At 35.5% G+C, this 17551-nt stretch overlaps 1 protein-coding gene across 1 annotated transcript in view; it reads right to left on the reverse strand.

The window, feature by feature from the left end:
- Positions 1 to 17551, reverse strand: part of Slc25a12 (solute carrier family 25 member 12) — an 87705-nt gene that overhangs the window by 51180 nt on the left and 18974 nt on the right. The window contains exons 3-4 of the mRNA XM_047543411.1: positions 12716 to 12858; positions 5418 to 5533 (exon numbers count right to left, since the gene is read on the reverse strand). Coding sequence (XP_047399367.1) covers positions 5418 to 5533; positions 12716 to 12858 — 259 coding nt within the window. The remainder of the gene's footprint in view (positions 1 to 5417; positions 5534 to 12715; positions 12859 to 17551) is intronic.

A 17551-nucleotide genomic window follows, 5' to 3' on the forward strand; every position in this document is an offset into this window, starting at 1 on the left:
ATTTTATACCAGGTTGGTGTTGCTAAGAGAAACAGGAATCCATTCGTTTTCTGACATATAGAAAACAATAGACCACTTTTTCACTTCCTGCAGAGCATGGGCTTACAAAAGGAGTGTTTGATAATTCAATTGAAAAGGGAATTGGGGACAGATACAAAAAAATAGCCTGTCATTAATGTTCCCTTTGCTCAAAGAAGAGGAGCACAGTGATTTGTCAGGAGGGCAGGTAATGGTGACAACTGTGATTAAGTAAAAATGTTCACAGACGTATAACATTAGTCAGTTTAGCTGTATCAGTCACTTAAAATGATTGGACTAGATGAAATACACATTGAAGCATATATATTATGTAAATATGTCTTAACAGAGGTTTCAATTTCCCCAGTAGCCCACACTGTGTCTCCCCATCTCATCCACCCTCATCCCTCCCCTGGATCTTATGGGAGCTTCCTACTGGTCTTGTTCACCTTTCTGCAGTACAAAATTACCTCTGACCGGGGCTGGCACTCTTCTCCAAGACTGCCACCATGCCTGTTCCATGAATGAGCCTGGAAGGAGCTGCTGTACCAACGGTGTGGCCAGAGAACTCCTCCTGTAGGTATACAAGCCATCAGCCCTGTGACACAGCCCACCTACCATCAGCCCAACTTGACATCCTGATTCCAAGGATTCCAGCCCAGTAGGAGCCACTGCTTGCAACTTACAGACTTGAGACCAAGTATCCTGATTGTGAGGGGGGAAATTCCTCAATAACTGAGTTTCACCAGCGCAGTTCTTTAAGTGAAGTCAGAGAGGCCTTTAGGACACCCACCATGAACAGTGAATATCCTTGTGTATAAGTGAACAAACACAATGGTGAGACTTGTGGAAGTGAAGAATTTCTTGGTGAAGGAAAAATTGTGGGAAAGAGTAGGAACAACTAGTGGCCAAAAAGAAAACAAAGGAAAACAAAGAACAACAACAACAGAAAGACCAACAACAGGAACTTGCAGAGGAAGTCCTAACCAACAGAGCATGTAGACTCAGTCCCAGACTGCAGGGTTCTACTACCAGGTACGCCACTAGTGTCCTAGGTTTCTGTGAGGGAAAGTATTTCTATTACTCTTTACCTACCTCCAGAAGGGATTATTGTATGATCAGTCAATAAAGTAGTCTCGCTGCCAAATATATGTAAAGGTCCATTTCTCAGGAAAGATGAATTCACATTTAAAGAGCATCTATGATTACAGAAGCCAGCTGTTTCAGCAGTCTACCACCAAATGGCATAAAAAACTAATAACACTGTGTCCTCTTTTTTAACCCCAAACTCTAAAGCTAGTTCACTATCCTTGAGTATATTTTTTATTTTATTTTTTACATATATTTTTATTTTTAGGTGGACACAATACCTTTATTTTTTTATTTTTTTATGTGGTGCTGAGGATCGAACCCAGGGTCTCACATGTGCTACACGAGCAAGCTACCACTGAGCCACAACCCAGCCCCAATCCTTGAGTATTTTTTAAAAAGGATCCTGTGACATCTGAAAATTATATGAAGGAAAGAATCTCAAAAATTCTTCCTGATTTAATTAAATACCTAGGTAAAGCTCTACCTACTTCATTCCAAATTATATTCGCTGTCACCTTTAGAATTTCGTATTTTTTCCATGCCTGTGTCTTTGTTTCCACTGAGAAAGAGTACAACATCTTACATATCTATATTTCTATCTCCTAACCCTTTAAATAAGAGCAGTGGTTATGCCTAAACCACTCCAATCTATTCTTCCTTTAGGGAAAAGAGCCTGTTTAGAAGCACAAATGAGACATTTTAATTTGCCATACATTCTGATAGCCCACACAGTACTAAATTAAAAGGTATCCCTGCTTTTTCAGGGTTGTATAGTCAGGGGTGAGAATATGCCCGTGGAAAAGATCACTTTTAAGAATTCCCATTCCTAAGCAAACACTTTGGATAACAATGTTGATGTGTATTTGATAGAGAACTCAGAACACGTAACACATTTCATACTCTTTGATGAGTTAATAGATAAGCTTCTTTTTGTTGTTGTTGTTTTTTTTTTTTTAATGATTACATCTTTTTTAAAGCAACAGACTTTTTCTCTTACTTTGGGACAAATGCATGGTAGCTATTGACAACAAAACGTAGAATAACCACTTAACTAGGTGATCTCAACCTAATGATAACAAGTAGACTATCCAGTACACTAGTGGATACTAGGGATAACAGGGAGACCAAGGCAAATTTGCACCGCACCCAGCACACACCAGTCATGCAACGGCCTCTACAAGGCTCATGCCACCTGGCAGTAACAGATATACAAGCCATTAAGTAATTATCTACAGCATGCATTAGAAATTTTATTAAAAGAACATCAAAGAGGAAACAACTAATGGTTTGTTCACTCTTTAACAAAAAAAAAAAACAACAACTCCAGAACTCTTTCCTGGGCGTTCACATTCTGAAATGCATTACCAAGGCCTCAGTATAAGTCCTCTCTCTCAAAAATGAAAGTACCTCTAACAAATAAAACTTGTGCCTAGTACTCAAGTAAATATTGTTCAGTGTTGCCATTTGTATAAATACTTGCAAAGATACACACAGTTTAAGCATATAACTTGATGTGTATAAAAAGTATATCTAAAAAAACAAAAGCATAGATGAGAACAATATATACAAGTACACAGAAAACATTAACATTATCATTGTAGTCCACAAGAGATACTGATGGCATAGTTTTCCCTCACGCCATTGCTCCTGGAATCCAATATTCTCTCCTAACTTTCTTCCCTCATGTGCACCAGAGAAAACTATAAATAGCCCCAAACTAGAAAACAGGCCATTTGGTAGAAAGGATTTAACTCCACTTAGAATGAATCTAAATTTTCCTTTTACCTGAACATGTATCTACAAATACATTAGCACAATTCAATTTATTAAATAGGTACAAACACAAAAACTGACCTTCATCACAGATCCAAAATCCTATAATATAAACTCCAAGTTAATTATTTCCTTATGCAGAAATTCTGTAGCCTTGAATACAGCCTGAAATAAGTGGGGTCTTAAAAATCTTGTTAAGATGGCATTTTCTATAAGTAATAGTTTCAATGCTATCTTCTTTTATTAAAGAATAAAATTAATCTCTCCTTTATTATAATTCCTTTCAGTTTAGCTAAAAAAAAAAATTGTCTCAAAACGGGGCTGAGGATGTAACTCAGTGGTAGAGGGCTTGCCAGCATATATGAGGTCCTGGGTTCAAATCTAAACACTATGAAAAAAAATAATTTAAAAAAGAAAAATTGTCTAAAAATAGATCCTCAAAAAACGTGGAGACAGGACAGGAAGGGGAAATGGTCAAATTCCCTAAGAAATAGGTGAGCACCATCAAGAAAACAATATAGCTGGCCTACCCCAAGAACAAAGTCAAAAGTGGATATAACTTTTTCTTATCCCATAATAATCTTGTCTCTCTATTATGGAGCAGAAAAAAGAAAGCAAGTTCTAGAGGGTTCATATGTTCTTCAGTTCAGACCAGTTGCTATAAAAACTAAGCCAATTTCTTTTAATTCTACTTCTTGAAATCCTAATTCACAAACCATAGTCTTAAAAAAAAAGAACTATAAAATGACAAATTTAGGATTTAATAAGTAAAAGCTTTTATTTGCAAGAAATAAAGTATGTGTGAATATTCAGCTTCTTCCTACACTCATTTTCATCTACTAATCAACAATGGCATGGGTCTCTGTTGTTGGTCTGTTGGGCAAAGGGCTTAGAGTGACTTATTTTTAAAAAACAGAAGTTGGGAAAAGCAATCAATTGGAGGTGACATGATACCAAGGTAGAGGGACAAAAAATTTAGAATTTGATTTTAAGAAATCTAATTCATAATGCACACAGAATAGAAGCACAGGTATGCTGTCACCAATGCAGACATTTGTATCAAACTATTTCCCAAACTTTTCTGTACCATATTTGGAAGTGAGACATAGAAGCATGTGTGAAACCTACTGAAAATAGAAAATGCAGCAATTAGTAGTAGGAGAGGGTTGACACTAAATGAGGAGATGATACAGGTTTTGTGCTTTAAACTATAGAACCAGGGTGCTTACATGGAAAGTCAACATTCTTTAGAAGGCAAAATGGCGGGAGCTTGCCCAAAAATACATGCAGAAATTTAAAGAGCTCTGCGTAGTATTTATTGGGGAAAGTCTTCTCATATAAAGGACAATTGGATCAATGGGCAGAGGAAGGAAAACAGTCAAGGCCAAGCTAAACAATGTGCCCACCAAAGTTACAGCCAAGGTGCCACTGGTCTTTCCAATATTGTCTCATCAGGCTTACCATTGCTGTGATACTTTTTCCTTCAGGTTTATCATAACTCAAACATCACAGTGAGTAAACACTGAGTTTTGGGGCTCAGGAAAAGCCTTATTTTCAAAGGTTTCTTCACAAATATTCATGCTAATGTATACCATAAAAGAATGAATTAAGTTCATCAAGTTTAGTTCTGCAAGAGGAAAAAGTTCTGGAGATCTGTTTCACAGCAATGTGAACACACTTAACACTACTAAACTGTACACTTAAAAATGGTTAAAATGGTAAATTTCATTATATATTTTTTTAACCACAACAAAAATACTCTCAAATATTAAGAAAATAAGAGGGAAAATCAACATCCTTGAACATGCCACACTATTTTTACTGAAAAGACTATTACAGGAAAAAATAGCCAATACTTTCACTAAGCATAAACTACAAATAAGCACCTTGAAAAACTAATGCAGACTACATATAAAAAATCCTAGTTTGTATATTTGTGAGGCATCAACAATGTGTTAGATTATGTGTCTACCAAAGGATTTAAATCAATTTCTATATCCAAGTCAGATGGTTATTTTAATAGTCTAGCTCTGTTTCCTAAAACAGAGGGTTCAGAGAATGCTAATTAATTTTGTCTTAACTTCCTCCTTTAGTTTCATTGTTGGTGTTACAATGGTATAGTAGCAATTTTCCAAAGATGCTACAGCGAAGATTTGAATTCCTTATCCAGAAGTCTCAAAGAATGAGAAGTTTGCTCCAGTCTACTTCATAAAGAATTTTGCCCAGGCTGGTCCAGATATGAAAATTTTGCCCCACCTATTTTAGGAATGTGAAAGTGTCAGTGACCTAATAAGCTGAACCAACAGCATTCCTAGATTCCTTAATTTTTGCAACAGCATTCCTAAATTCCTTAATTTTTATTTTGAAGAAAATAAAACCACTTTTATCTCTGTAAACCCTCTTAGGAAATTAATTCTTCTCTTATTCACTGGGTCCTAAATAAGCAGCAATCTATATTCAGTTATTAGATTTAGCAATTAAGGACTGGACCAATATAACTTTACTTATCATTTATAATCTTTTTTTTTCCTTACCAAATGTCACCTCTCCATTTCCACTCTTATCAAACAATTGAAAAGCCACTATGAACATGGAATCTGGAGCACATAAAACAGATTCAAATGCCAAAAACTCTTGATAGGAGATCAACCTGGAACAAAATATAAAATGTTACTGTCTAGTAAAGAAAGGAAAAATATCAGGCATTTAATCTACCTTTACTTTATGAACTGTAGTTCAGGGTAACTAAATTACTAATAAAGGATAGATATATTCCCGGGAGGGAGGAAGGAAATATTATCCTTTTGTAAGGTCCTAACAAATTAATGAATTAACTGATAGATCCTACCATCACATAAAAAGAAAAAGTCAGACGAAAAATAATAAATCTGAATGTGATCAAGTCTCTAGACCAGAATTTTTCAAACTCAGCACTGCTGACATTTGAAGTTGGATAATTCTTTTGCTGTTGGTGGTCTCCTGTGCAGTGTAGCTTGTTTAGTAGCATCCCTAGATTCTACATGCTAGAGACAATGGCATCCTCTAGTTATGACAACCAAAAACATCTCCAGGCATTGTCAAATGTCCCCTGGAAAGCAAAATTACCCCTGTGAAGAACTACTGGTCTATATCTAATCACTAATGTATATGAACATGTATATCACCACTACAGAAAGGCAGACTATAGGAAACTACAGGGCAAACTTTTTAAGAGTTACAAGAAAATAAGTTCTTAAAAAAAGGTAGAGAGGAACCTCAATTTTAAAAGACCCAAGAATTATATAACAATTAATTACAATATATAGTTTTATTTGGAATACAATTTAAACAAAGCAGAATTCTTTCTTAGTTTATAAGACAATCAGAGAACTGGAAATACTAAAATAAAAGAAATTCTTGATATTAAGAAATCAATTTTAAAATCAGCATATTACAGAGATACAGCCACATCAATGTTCATAGCTGCTCAGTTCACAATAGCCAGATTGTGGAACCAACCTAGATGTCCTTCAATTGATGAATGGATAAAGAAACTGTGGTATATATATACAATGGAATATTACTCAGCCATAAAGAATGATAAAATTATGGCATTTGCAGGCAAATGGATGAAACTGGAGAATATCATGATAAGTGAGATAAGCCAATCTCAAAAAACCAATGGACGAATGATATCGCTAATAAGTGGATGATGACACATAATGGGGGGTGGGAGGGGTTAGTGTTAGGGTTAGAGTTAGGGTTAGGGAGGGGGGCAAGAATGGGGGAAGGAAGGACTGTATAGAGGGAAAGGAGGGGTGGGAGGGGTGGGGGGGAGGGGAAAAAAATAACAGAATGAATCAAACAACATTACCCTATGTAAATTTATGATTACACAAATGGTATGCCTTTACGCCATGTACAAACAGAGAAACAACATGTATCCCATTTGTTTACAATTAAAAAAAAAAAAAGAAATCAATTTTAATTTGTTCAGGAGGAGGTTTTTTGTTTTGTTTTGTGGGTACTAGGGATCGAACCCAGCTTTACCAGTCCTGGTTGTTTTTTTTGCTTAGTTTTGTTTTATTTTTGTTTTTTTGAGACAGGATCTCACTAAGTTGCTTAGGGCCTTGCTAAACTGCTAAGCTGCGAGGCTGGCACTGAACTTTTGATCCTTCAGTCTCAGCCTCCCCAGCCACTTGGGATTAGAGGTATGCACTACTGTGTCCAGCAGGAGAGTTTTTCCTTGCTAGGTAGAGGGGTTTTGTTTGTTTGTTTTGCAGTACTAGGGTCTGAACTCAGGGGTGCTTTAGCACTGAGTTACATCCCTAGTCCTTTTTATCATTTGTATTTTGAGATAGGGTCTCGCTAAATTGCCAAGACTGGCCTTGAACTCGTAATCCTCCTGACTCAGCCTCCTGAGTAGCTGGGATTACAGACATGCACTACAGAGACTGGTTGAGCTGTTGAAATCTTATTTTTCAGAAATTTCATACTGAGATTTCTAGAGATGAAGTATACAATTTTGAGCTTACTTCAAAATAATTCAAGGGATAAAGGAAGGAATGGAGGTACAAATGAAATAAATTTGATATTACTTTGATAATTCTTGAAAGTGGGTATTGAATATGTGAAATTCACAATATTGTTTTCTGTGTAACATATTTGAAATGTCAATGATAAAAAAAATTTTAAAGGGAATCCAAAACAAAAAGAGGGGGACTTACATTATTGGGTTTTTAGATTCACATGAGTCCCATAAAACATACTTAGGGCTGGGAATTAACCAGTGGCCAAAACTATGCAGAAATGGCCTTAAATGATCATATGATCATATAATTCACTTATCATACAATCCACCCATTTAAAGGGTACAATCCAATCATCCTGGTATCATCACCCAGTTGTTACCCTTAGCCATCACCACAATCAATTATAGAACATTACTATCACATAAAAGGGAAACTCCATAACTATTAGGAATTATCATCATGACCGTCCACATAATCAAAAGCAGTGAGGAGGGCCATGGGTGTAGCAGAGTAGTACAGCATGTGCTGAATCTGCACACCACCCTGGGTTCCATCCTCAGCACCACAGAAAAGAAAAGGAAAAGAAAGACAGAAAAAGTAATGAATAATATGTGATTTTAAGCTTTGAATGAAGCTAAAGATCCATGGTAGGGTAGCGTCTAGAAGGATGACAATGATAATACACGTAACATAACATTAGTGATACAGGGCAGGAGTTAGAGCTTTACTTTCTACATATTTTAGAAATGCTTGTAAGTTTTATAATGAAGAATTATCAGCATTATTTCTTCTGATGATGAGAGTAATTAAAAAAAAAAATTAGCTAGGCTGATTATGGGCTAACAAACAAACCTGAGACATTGTGGTTTTTCCAAAACAGTCTCCAGAACTGGACAACAAAAATACAACTATCTTGAAATACAGAATGTAGTTTTCAAATATATTTCATGCTCAGTAGTAAGACTTTCTGTGTCTATAAGAAGAGGTCATAAACTGTCAGCTGGCAGACTGAATTTGGCCCACAGATGTGTCTTCTTTGGCACACGAAGTATTAGTTTTTCAGTTGCATTACTTGCCAATATCAGGAAATCACAAAATTTGGTATTAATCCCCAGTTTTCTGTTTTCTCCTGACAAATTACAAGCCTGAGATATACAAGATTTCTGGTCCTAAGAAGCATCAGGCCCTTGGAACCAAGCAGAAGCCACCTCCTTCAGAGGGACAACTAGGGCTCATCAGTGATCTATAGACTACCTTGTCCTGTAGATTTGAGACTCTCACATAGATTTCTAACTACACAACAAATGCTTTGTTTAAAATATAAATCTTCGGGGTTATGAAAGATGGTGGAATGAGACAGACACCATTATCCTATGTACATGTATGATTACATGAATGGTGTGAATCTACATGGTGCACAACCATAGAAATGAAAAGTTGTACCCCATTTGTGTGCAATGAATCAAAATGTCTGTAAAAATAAAATTAAAAAATAAATAAACAAACTGAAGGGGGGAATAAAATAAAATAAAATCTATGGCATTTACTAAATATCTGTATTTTGTCCATCGGCATATTTAAAAAGATAATTTTTAACCAAAAAAAAGTACCTATTTTGTAACTTTGAACTAATGTATTTTGTGAATATGGTATGTTTTTTTTTTTCCCTCTACAAAGTCCGTTAACTGAATGGGAATAATAAAACAACAAAATATTAACATGTCATTTTTGTAAGTTTTAAAACAGTCAAGATTTCTACATAAAAGATTCTTGTATATGTACATGGTACATAAAGAGAAAGATTTGTGGAAAAAGTAAAAGAGAGGGCTGAGGATATAGCTCATTGATGGAGTGATCACCTAGCATGCACAAGGCCCTGTGTGGCACCACCAAAAGGAAAGAGAGAGAGAGAGAGAGAGAGAGAGTAGTTTTTTACATTACAGGCTCCAGATGAAATTCTGAATAGGACTAAATATAAAAAGTACTGTTCTAGAAATTACAGTCTAAGCAACTGTCTAAATATTTTATATCAGATCACACAATAATAGTCTCTGAGATCTACATTTAATGTATTAAATCATTTTGCTTTTCATAATACAACCAGAACTTCAAAGTTGAAGCCACATTCCCACAAATAATAATTGGCTAATGGCTTTTACTTTTAGACAACCCATCATGCTATTTATACCACAATGATGCTTTTACATGGCCTCCTATAACAAGAACCTACAGGAAAACAGTCCTGGGGGACAGAAGAGAGGGAAGGGAAAGGAACAGTTTACATGCTAGAAAACATGGTGGGGAGAAGAGCAAAGCACAAAAGAGCATGGTATTGACTACTTCCAAACCAACTTTTCCTCATACTTAAACAAATAAATTTTTCTATATGAGTTCTACTCATTCACTTGTTTTCACTTCTTGGGTGATTATAAGCAATATTATGTACCATCATTTCAAATGACACACCTATACGACCCATCATCAAAAGTACAAAAGAATCAAGGAACATATCTCAGGCATGGAAAAAAATATACCAATTGAACAATTTTAATCTTTTATCCCTGCCCTGGGTAATGGAGAAAGAGGGAGAAATAGAGTATATCTATTTTTACAAATGGTTATAAGAAAAAAGAACTAAAAATTAATAGAACAAATTTTGTGTTAATGGGAAAGTCAATCAACCTCTTTGGGCCTTATTTTCCTCTATGTGTTGAATGAGTCAAACACTGGAGCCTTTAATTCTATTGAATTAAATTATTTTTTAAAAACTTTAATGAAGATAGTGTTTTTGAAGTCATAGACCTTTTTGAAAACCTAAGATTTCATCCCAGAAAAAAATATAGATATGGATTCATTCATTTTGTATTATATTTCAGGAAGTTCAGGAATCTCTGGAGGCCATTTAGAAAAGGAGGCTAAGAACCTATGTGTTTCTAGAAAATTCCACCTTTGCTTCTAGAAATAATTTATGTTTCATACAGTCATTTATAATTTTTGTGACCTGACTCTATGAATCAGATTTCCCCACACAATCCCTGTCTGATTCCAAAAAGGGAGGGGGGAAAGAAACTTAGATTTGTTTTTAAAACTTGAAATAGAACAGATTAATTTTTTAAAAAGTGAAACAGATACTGTAAAAAGTAAACTCTGATAATCCCAGCAGCTCAGGAGACCAAGGCAGGAAGACTGCAGGTTTGAACTTAACCTCAGCAACTTAGCAAGGCTGTAAGCAATCTAGTAAGACCTAGTCTCTAAATAAAAAATAAAAAGGGCTGCAGATGTGGCTCAATGGTTAAGCACCCCTGGGTTCAACCCCCAGTACCAAAAAATAAAATAAAATAAAATAAAGTAAACTCTGTTCAACATTATCAGATTTGCCATTAGACAAAACATTACTGATCGGTTCCATTCTGGCAACTTAAACCCTTAATTACACTTGAGCACATGAAAAAAAATACCCTACTTTAATAATGCATTTTGACCTAGGAAACCTCATGATGCTTTAAAGATACCCTACTGAAATGGACAAGAGTAGATGGTCACAAAAGGAAGAAACTGAAAAGACATAATATGTTAAAAGCAGACCTCAGATCAAATTAAAAATGCACTGATAGCTTCTAAAAGAACAATATACATGTAAATAATTCTGAAGGAATTCTGATTAAAAATATATTTTCATAGGCATTACTGTCTAATCACTATTGAGACTCTAACTAAATGATCCAGTGACTTAAATGATTTGCCATTTTCAGAGACTAGACAAAACGTATACATGTTCCCTGATACCTGCCATTTATAATGATTCAAAATCTTTCCCGTTCATAAAATATGCATTTGACAAACATCTGTAGAACATAGTAAATTTCATGCGTTTCATGCTAGGTTCTGTGGGACAATAAAAATGAATACAATGTTAATTCTATACTCAAAGAATTTAGGTATCAACCTTCATCTACTTTAACCATTTCAATGGTCACCTAACCAGATTTCACTGTGCGTAAGTCTTGTCCCACTCCAATATGTCATTTTTTTGTAAAATTTGCGGTAATGGTAATAATTTTTAAAGACTCCTTGCTGCCTAGTTTTTCCCTGTTCTTCACACAAGCACTTCTACAGGTAGAAGAGAAAGCCTAGATCCTTGTAGGTTTGGGGACGTAGCTGCCATAGCAAGTCAAAATTTTCTTTATATAATCCATACAAATATTGCCTTTGCTTCACAATCTATGGAGCATATGATTTTAATATGTGATTTTAATAAAAATAATGGTGACTCTAATAAGATGCATCTGGTTATCTGTGTGACTTCATATCCATATGATACCAGGTTAAAAGTATCTCCAAGACTAAGAGTCACAAGCCTGCTGGATACAGTCAAAGCGCAGCACACAAGGTCCCCAACTCCACTTCAGAAATAACAAAGCAATGCCACAACCACAGTCAAGCACCTAAAACACAATCCCCCCACACTGCTGCTCACACTCACACACACACACACACACACACACACACACACACAAACACTCTCTGTGTTTCATTCTCCCTTACCTGAAATTCTTCTCCCTATTTGTCCATTTTGATAGATTTTCTTCAAGTATCACCTCTTTCATGATTCTGACTTGACCCCAAAATAGTTAACTATGCTTTCTTGGGTACCTTCTATATTTTCCATATACATCTATTAGAGCATCTTATTTCAGAAGTATTGCCTTTTTTTTTTCTTTGTTTGGTCATCTTCATTTCCACTAGGTTATAAGCTTCTTCTTAAGGTCAGAACTTCATTTTATTTATGTTTGTTTTTATAAGGTTCAACAGTGCCTGGCAAATGGTGGTTGTTAACACAATATTTGTCAAGCAAACAAATAGAAAAATTAACAAATACTACTCCCTAAACTCTTCTTTGGTTTCTTTTTTATCAGAGCACTTATAATCTCATGACAAATTATCATTTTTAAAATTTTGTTTATCTCCATTCTGTGGTTTATTCACTGAAAAATTCTAGCACAAAGAACAGTGCCTGAAGTAACTGCAGGCACTCAATATTTATCAAATGAATGAATGCAAGAAATACACCTAATTGCCCAGAACCCATCCTGCACAGATTAATGTAAAACATGCTATTCCCATGTAATTTTTTTCAAAAAGAAATGCCAATATCCTGGATAATGACAGTAAATAATGCTGTTTTTTTTTAATTTCAAAGAAAGATATGGGTTTACTGATATTAAAATGCTAAATATTCATAGGTAATATTTATGTTTTAAAAAATTTTAATAACATATTTCAGAACATTAGTTTTTGGAAAACATATTAAAAGTTCTTACCCATCCTTGGTTTGATCAGCTACTCCTGCCAAGAGCTGCACAATCTTTGGATTGCTATTTGGATCATTATACAGCCCAAGATAGCGCTGGACAAAATCTTCTGGGGTCATGTAATGTTCTCCATCGACCTCAGTACTGGCATACTAAAACATAAATAAATAATACACATTGAAAAATTAAAATTTAATAAATAAAATTAATTAAAATTGTTCATTATCATTTTATAGCCATCAAATGCTTTATGAAAAGGTAAATTAAAGGCCAGTATTAAAATAAAATAAGAGCTGGGCACCATGGCACTGGATTCAATCCTTAGCACCACATAAAAATAAACAAATAAAATAAAGGCATTCTATCTATCTATCTACAACTACAAAAAAATTTTTTTTTTTATAAACAAAAAAACAGATTGGGGTTGTAACTCAGTGGTTAAGTGCTACTGGGTTCAATCCCTGATACTAAAGAAAATAAAATAACAAACACAGAATTTTTCTCTGGATAGTGAAAAATGAAACACCCAGAGACTGTAAACCAGGCATGGTGGCACACACCTGTAATCTCAGCAACTCTGGAGCTGAGGCAGGAGGACTGCAAGTTCAAGACCAACCCCAGCAACTGAGCGAGGTCCTAAGGACTTAGCGAGACCCTCTCTCAAAATAAAACATAAAAAAAAAGGGCTGGAGATGGGGATGTGGCTTAATGGTTAAATCCCTAGGTTCAATCCCCAGTACCAAAGCAGGGAGGGAGAATGTAAAGTATCAAAAATATGCAATAACATGGATGAACCTTGAACATATTCTAAATTAAATGAACCAGACACAAAAGACACATATTATTGGATTCAATTTATGTGAAATGTCCACAACAGGCAAATCCATAGAATCAAAAAGTAAGAGTAGTTGCCAGGACTGGGAGAAGGGGACAATGGGAGTTATTTGCTTCATAGAGACAGAGTCTCTGTGTCACACAACATTATAAATGTACTTAGAAAAAAAACCAAAACATTGAATTATATATTTTAAATGATAACAATAGGGGATTTCATGTTACATGACTTTTAAAAATATATATTTTTTTAGTTGTAGATGGACACAACATTTTTTATGTGGTGTGAATATTTTGTCTCAATATATAAGCGTGGTTCAGTGGCACACCTACAATCACAGTTACTCAGGCAGCTGAGGCTGGAGGATCACAAGTTTGAGGCCAGCCTGGGCAACTTCATAAGACCCTATCTCAAAATAAATTTTTAAAAAAGGGTTGGGGATGTAGCTCAGTGATATAGTGCTTGCCTAGTATACACAAGGCCCTGGGTTCCACCCCCAATAGTGGGAGGAAAAAAGTGTGTTTGTGTAAGTACTATAAGAGATATTAGAAAGACTAAGAAAGGTGAAAGAGAGGCCAGGACACACAAGTGAGAAAATAATAACTTCTGTCTACAAGGGTGGGAGGAGAGGGAGGCATAACAGGCCTTAAATGTGAAATGAATGAGAAGGACTAACAAACAATATCTTTCTTTTGTTCCAAGTTTCAGTAGTAGGGGAAAAAAGAAAGAAAATATTCTATCTTTTATGTCATTATTATTATTGTTATTTTTTTTTCTGATACTGGGGATTGAACCCAGGGATGACTTTACCACTGAACCATACCCACCCAGTCCTTTTTATTTTTATTGATTTATTTTATTAATTTTTTTATTTGTTCTAATTGGTCATACATCATTTATTTTATTTTTGAGACAAGTTCTCATTAAGTTGCTGAGGCTGGCCTTGAACTTGCAATCTTCCAGCCACAGCCTCCCCAGTAGGTTGGGATTATAGGCATTCGCCACTGAACCTGACAATGTTTTTTGCTTTGTTTTGTTTTGTTTTTGTTTTTGTTTTTTAATAATAATACCTGCCCATCAAAGAAATTCCTCATTATTTTAAAGGTTCAATGTACTATGGCAAGACGAAACATGAACAACTAAAGCCCTCCTCTTTGGATTGTAGCAGCAGACTGATTTAGTTATTTCAGTCAACCAATAATGCAGTAAGATCAGAAAATGTCCCCAAACCAAAGGGAATTATAGGGCTCACTAAATGTCAAGCACAAAAAAACTAACCCAAAATCCAATGCCTAGCATCTGTTACATAACATCAGGAGAGAACAGCCCTAAAAGTTTTTGGAGAGAAAAACCAGGACACATATAAAGAATCATGAATCAAAGGACTCATGTTCCTCAACAGCAACACCAGAAAGTTCTGAGAGAAATTATTTCCAAACTAGAATTCTAAACTGACCCGAACTTTCAACTAAGTAGAAGGTTATGACGAAAGTACTTTGAGGGACTAGGAATGCAGCTCAGTGGTAGAGTGTTTGCCTAGCATGTGTGAGACCTTGGGTTCATAGCCCAGTAGCACCAAAAGCCAAAAGCCAAAAGCCAAAAGCCAAAAAAAAAAAAAAAAAAAAACTTTAAGATACCTATGTTCACAATACTCTTTTTTCCACCTTTTCTCAAAAAGCTGCACGAGGATTTTTTTTTTTTTTTTTTTTTTTTAAGGAAGTGATTTGTAATCCTTTCTACCCAGGAAGCTGAAGCAGGAAAATCACAAGTTTGAGGCCAGCCTTAACAACTTAGGGAGACCCTTTATCAGAAGCAAAAAGGGTTGGGGATGGGGCTATGTGATAAAGTGACCCCTGGGTTCAATCTCTGGTACCAAAAAGAAAAAGAAGAAAAAGAAAAGAGGGAGTAAACTGAACAAAAGGAAGAGGTAAAACCCAGGAAACAGGTGATCCAACACAGGAAAGCGACCAAGGGAATCCCAGGACAGCTTTGCTGCAGGCTTTGGAGTTCTTAGTCCTGCCTAGGGCAGATACAAAGACTCCAGGAAGAAAAACCACTGGGGAAAATGGAATGTTAGATTATTAGGTTATAGGGAATAGCACTGAGAGGAGTATAAGTCTTTGCTAAAACATCACCTTCTCAATGAGATCTACCTTTAGCAGCCTATTTAATATGACAACCCAAGCCTGTATCTGTACTCCCAAACCCTGCTTTTCTCCCCTGAGCATCTATCACCTTCTAACATACTATATGTTTTACTTATTATGTTTTATTATATATCTCCCAACTAGAATGTGTCAGAAAGGAAAGATTCTTTGTCTAGTTTGTTAATACATCTGAAGCACCAAAACTAACGCCTGGCACACAGAGAATCTCAGTAAATATCTGTAAAATTAGTAAATTGGTAACAGGCATTCAAATAACTAAGCAAATGAAAAATTTGATAACTTTTAACTACACAAAAGTATTTTATTGTACAAAAATGGGAAATATTATGCACAACTTGGCTCTAAATAAACAGAATCAACAGTCATCATAATGTAGATACTAAATATTAATTTAATACAAATTAGAAATATACGGGGGTTGAGGTTATGGCTCAGTGGTAAAGTACTTGTTCAGCATGTGTGAGGCACTGAGTTCGATTCTCAGTACTCCATATAGATAAATGAATAAAATAAAGGTCTATCAACATCTAAAAATTATTAAATAAATAAATAAATTAGAAATATACTAAGAGGCCACGTGTGGTGATGCACACCTGTAATCCCAGCATCTTGGGAAGCTGAGGCAGGAGGATCACAAGTTCAAACACAGCCTCAGCAACTTAACAAGACCCTGTCTCAAAATAAAAAATAAAAAGAACTGGAGATGTAACTCAGTGATTAAGCATCCCTGGGTCAATCCCTGGTACAAAAAAAGAAATACTGAGAGGAATGGAGGAAGAAAATGGGGGAAGAAGTAGTATAAGGAAACTAAGTCCTCAACTATTAGCAAAGAAAGTTGAAATTTTCTAGAAATATGAAGGGCAATATCAAAATAGTTAATAGTTATAGGTGGTTGCTTCTGATAAGTTACATGGGGGAAAAGGATCCATGCAAAGGACTGCTGGTGGGCTCTTTGGCTAAGTATTTCAAATATCCCTGAATCTGAATAAACAAAGCCATCTGCTCTTTCAAGCAGAAGAGAATTAAATCAGAAATGATTCCTTTGTTTTATGACAACAAAATAAGAGGCTATCACAGGAAGTGCTATATCAATGAGCATGAGAAATAGCCCCCGAGGTGGACTTTTTTAAAAACTATCCAATGCTATCAAAAACACTCCAGAAATAGGACCCCAAATGAGTCAAGTTCTCTCTACATGACTATAAAAGCCAGTCCTGAAGCAATCTTGGTTTTAAACTTTGACTCTACCACTAACCTGTTGTGAGTTCCTAGGAAACAAGAGCATTCTCTTCTCAGTCCTCTAGATATTGCACACATCTATATAATAAAGATAAGATAATCCTTGATCGTTCAAAACAATAGATATGTAAACATATGATAAAGAAAAGCAAACTGTAAGATACTAATATTTCTGGAGTCTACCAATACCTATCAATTGCTACTTCCCTCTCTCTTCACTGTGTGATGTAATTGGACATGTTCTACCCAGATCCACAAATCAGGCAAGAAGTGGAGAAAGGCATGTAGTCAGGGAGATAAGCACGGCTGGAAAGAGGGATCAACACAAAGAAATCTAAAAGTGGAATTTAAGGAGACCAACAAGTCAACCACAACTAGATATAAATACCAAAAACTAAACAAAGCTATCAGAAACATATTTATGGAAACCAGAAAGAGTCTAAGAACAGGTGGAATGGGGGTGGGTAGGGAAAATAAAGTTCAATTTGAACCGGGGTGCTGAGGCGCATGCCTATAATCCCAGCTACTCCAGAGGCTGAGGGAGTAGGATGGCAAGTTCAAGGCCAGCCTGGGCAATTTAGTGAGACCCTGTCTCAAAATACA

This window comes from Sciurus carolinensis, chromosome 3 (assembly GCF_902686445.1).
Source record: "Sciurus carolinensis chromosome 3, mSciCar1.2, whole genome shotgun sequence".
Lineage (NCBI taxonomy): Eukaryota > Metazoa > Chordata > Mammalia > Rodentia > Sciuridae > Sciurus > Sciurus carolinensis.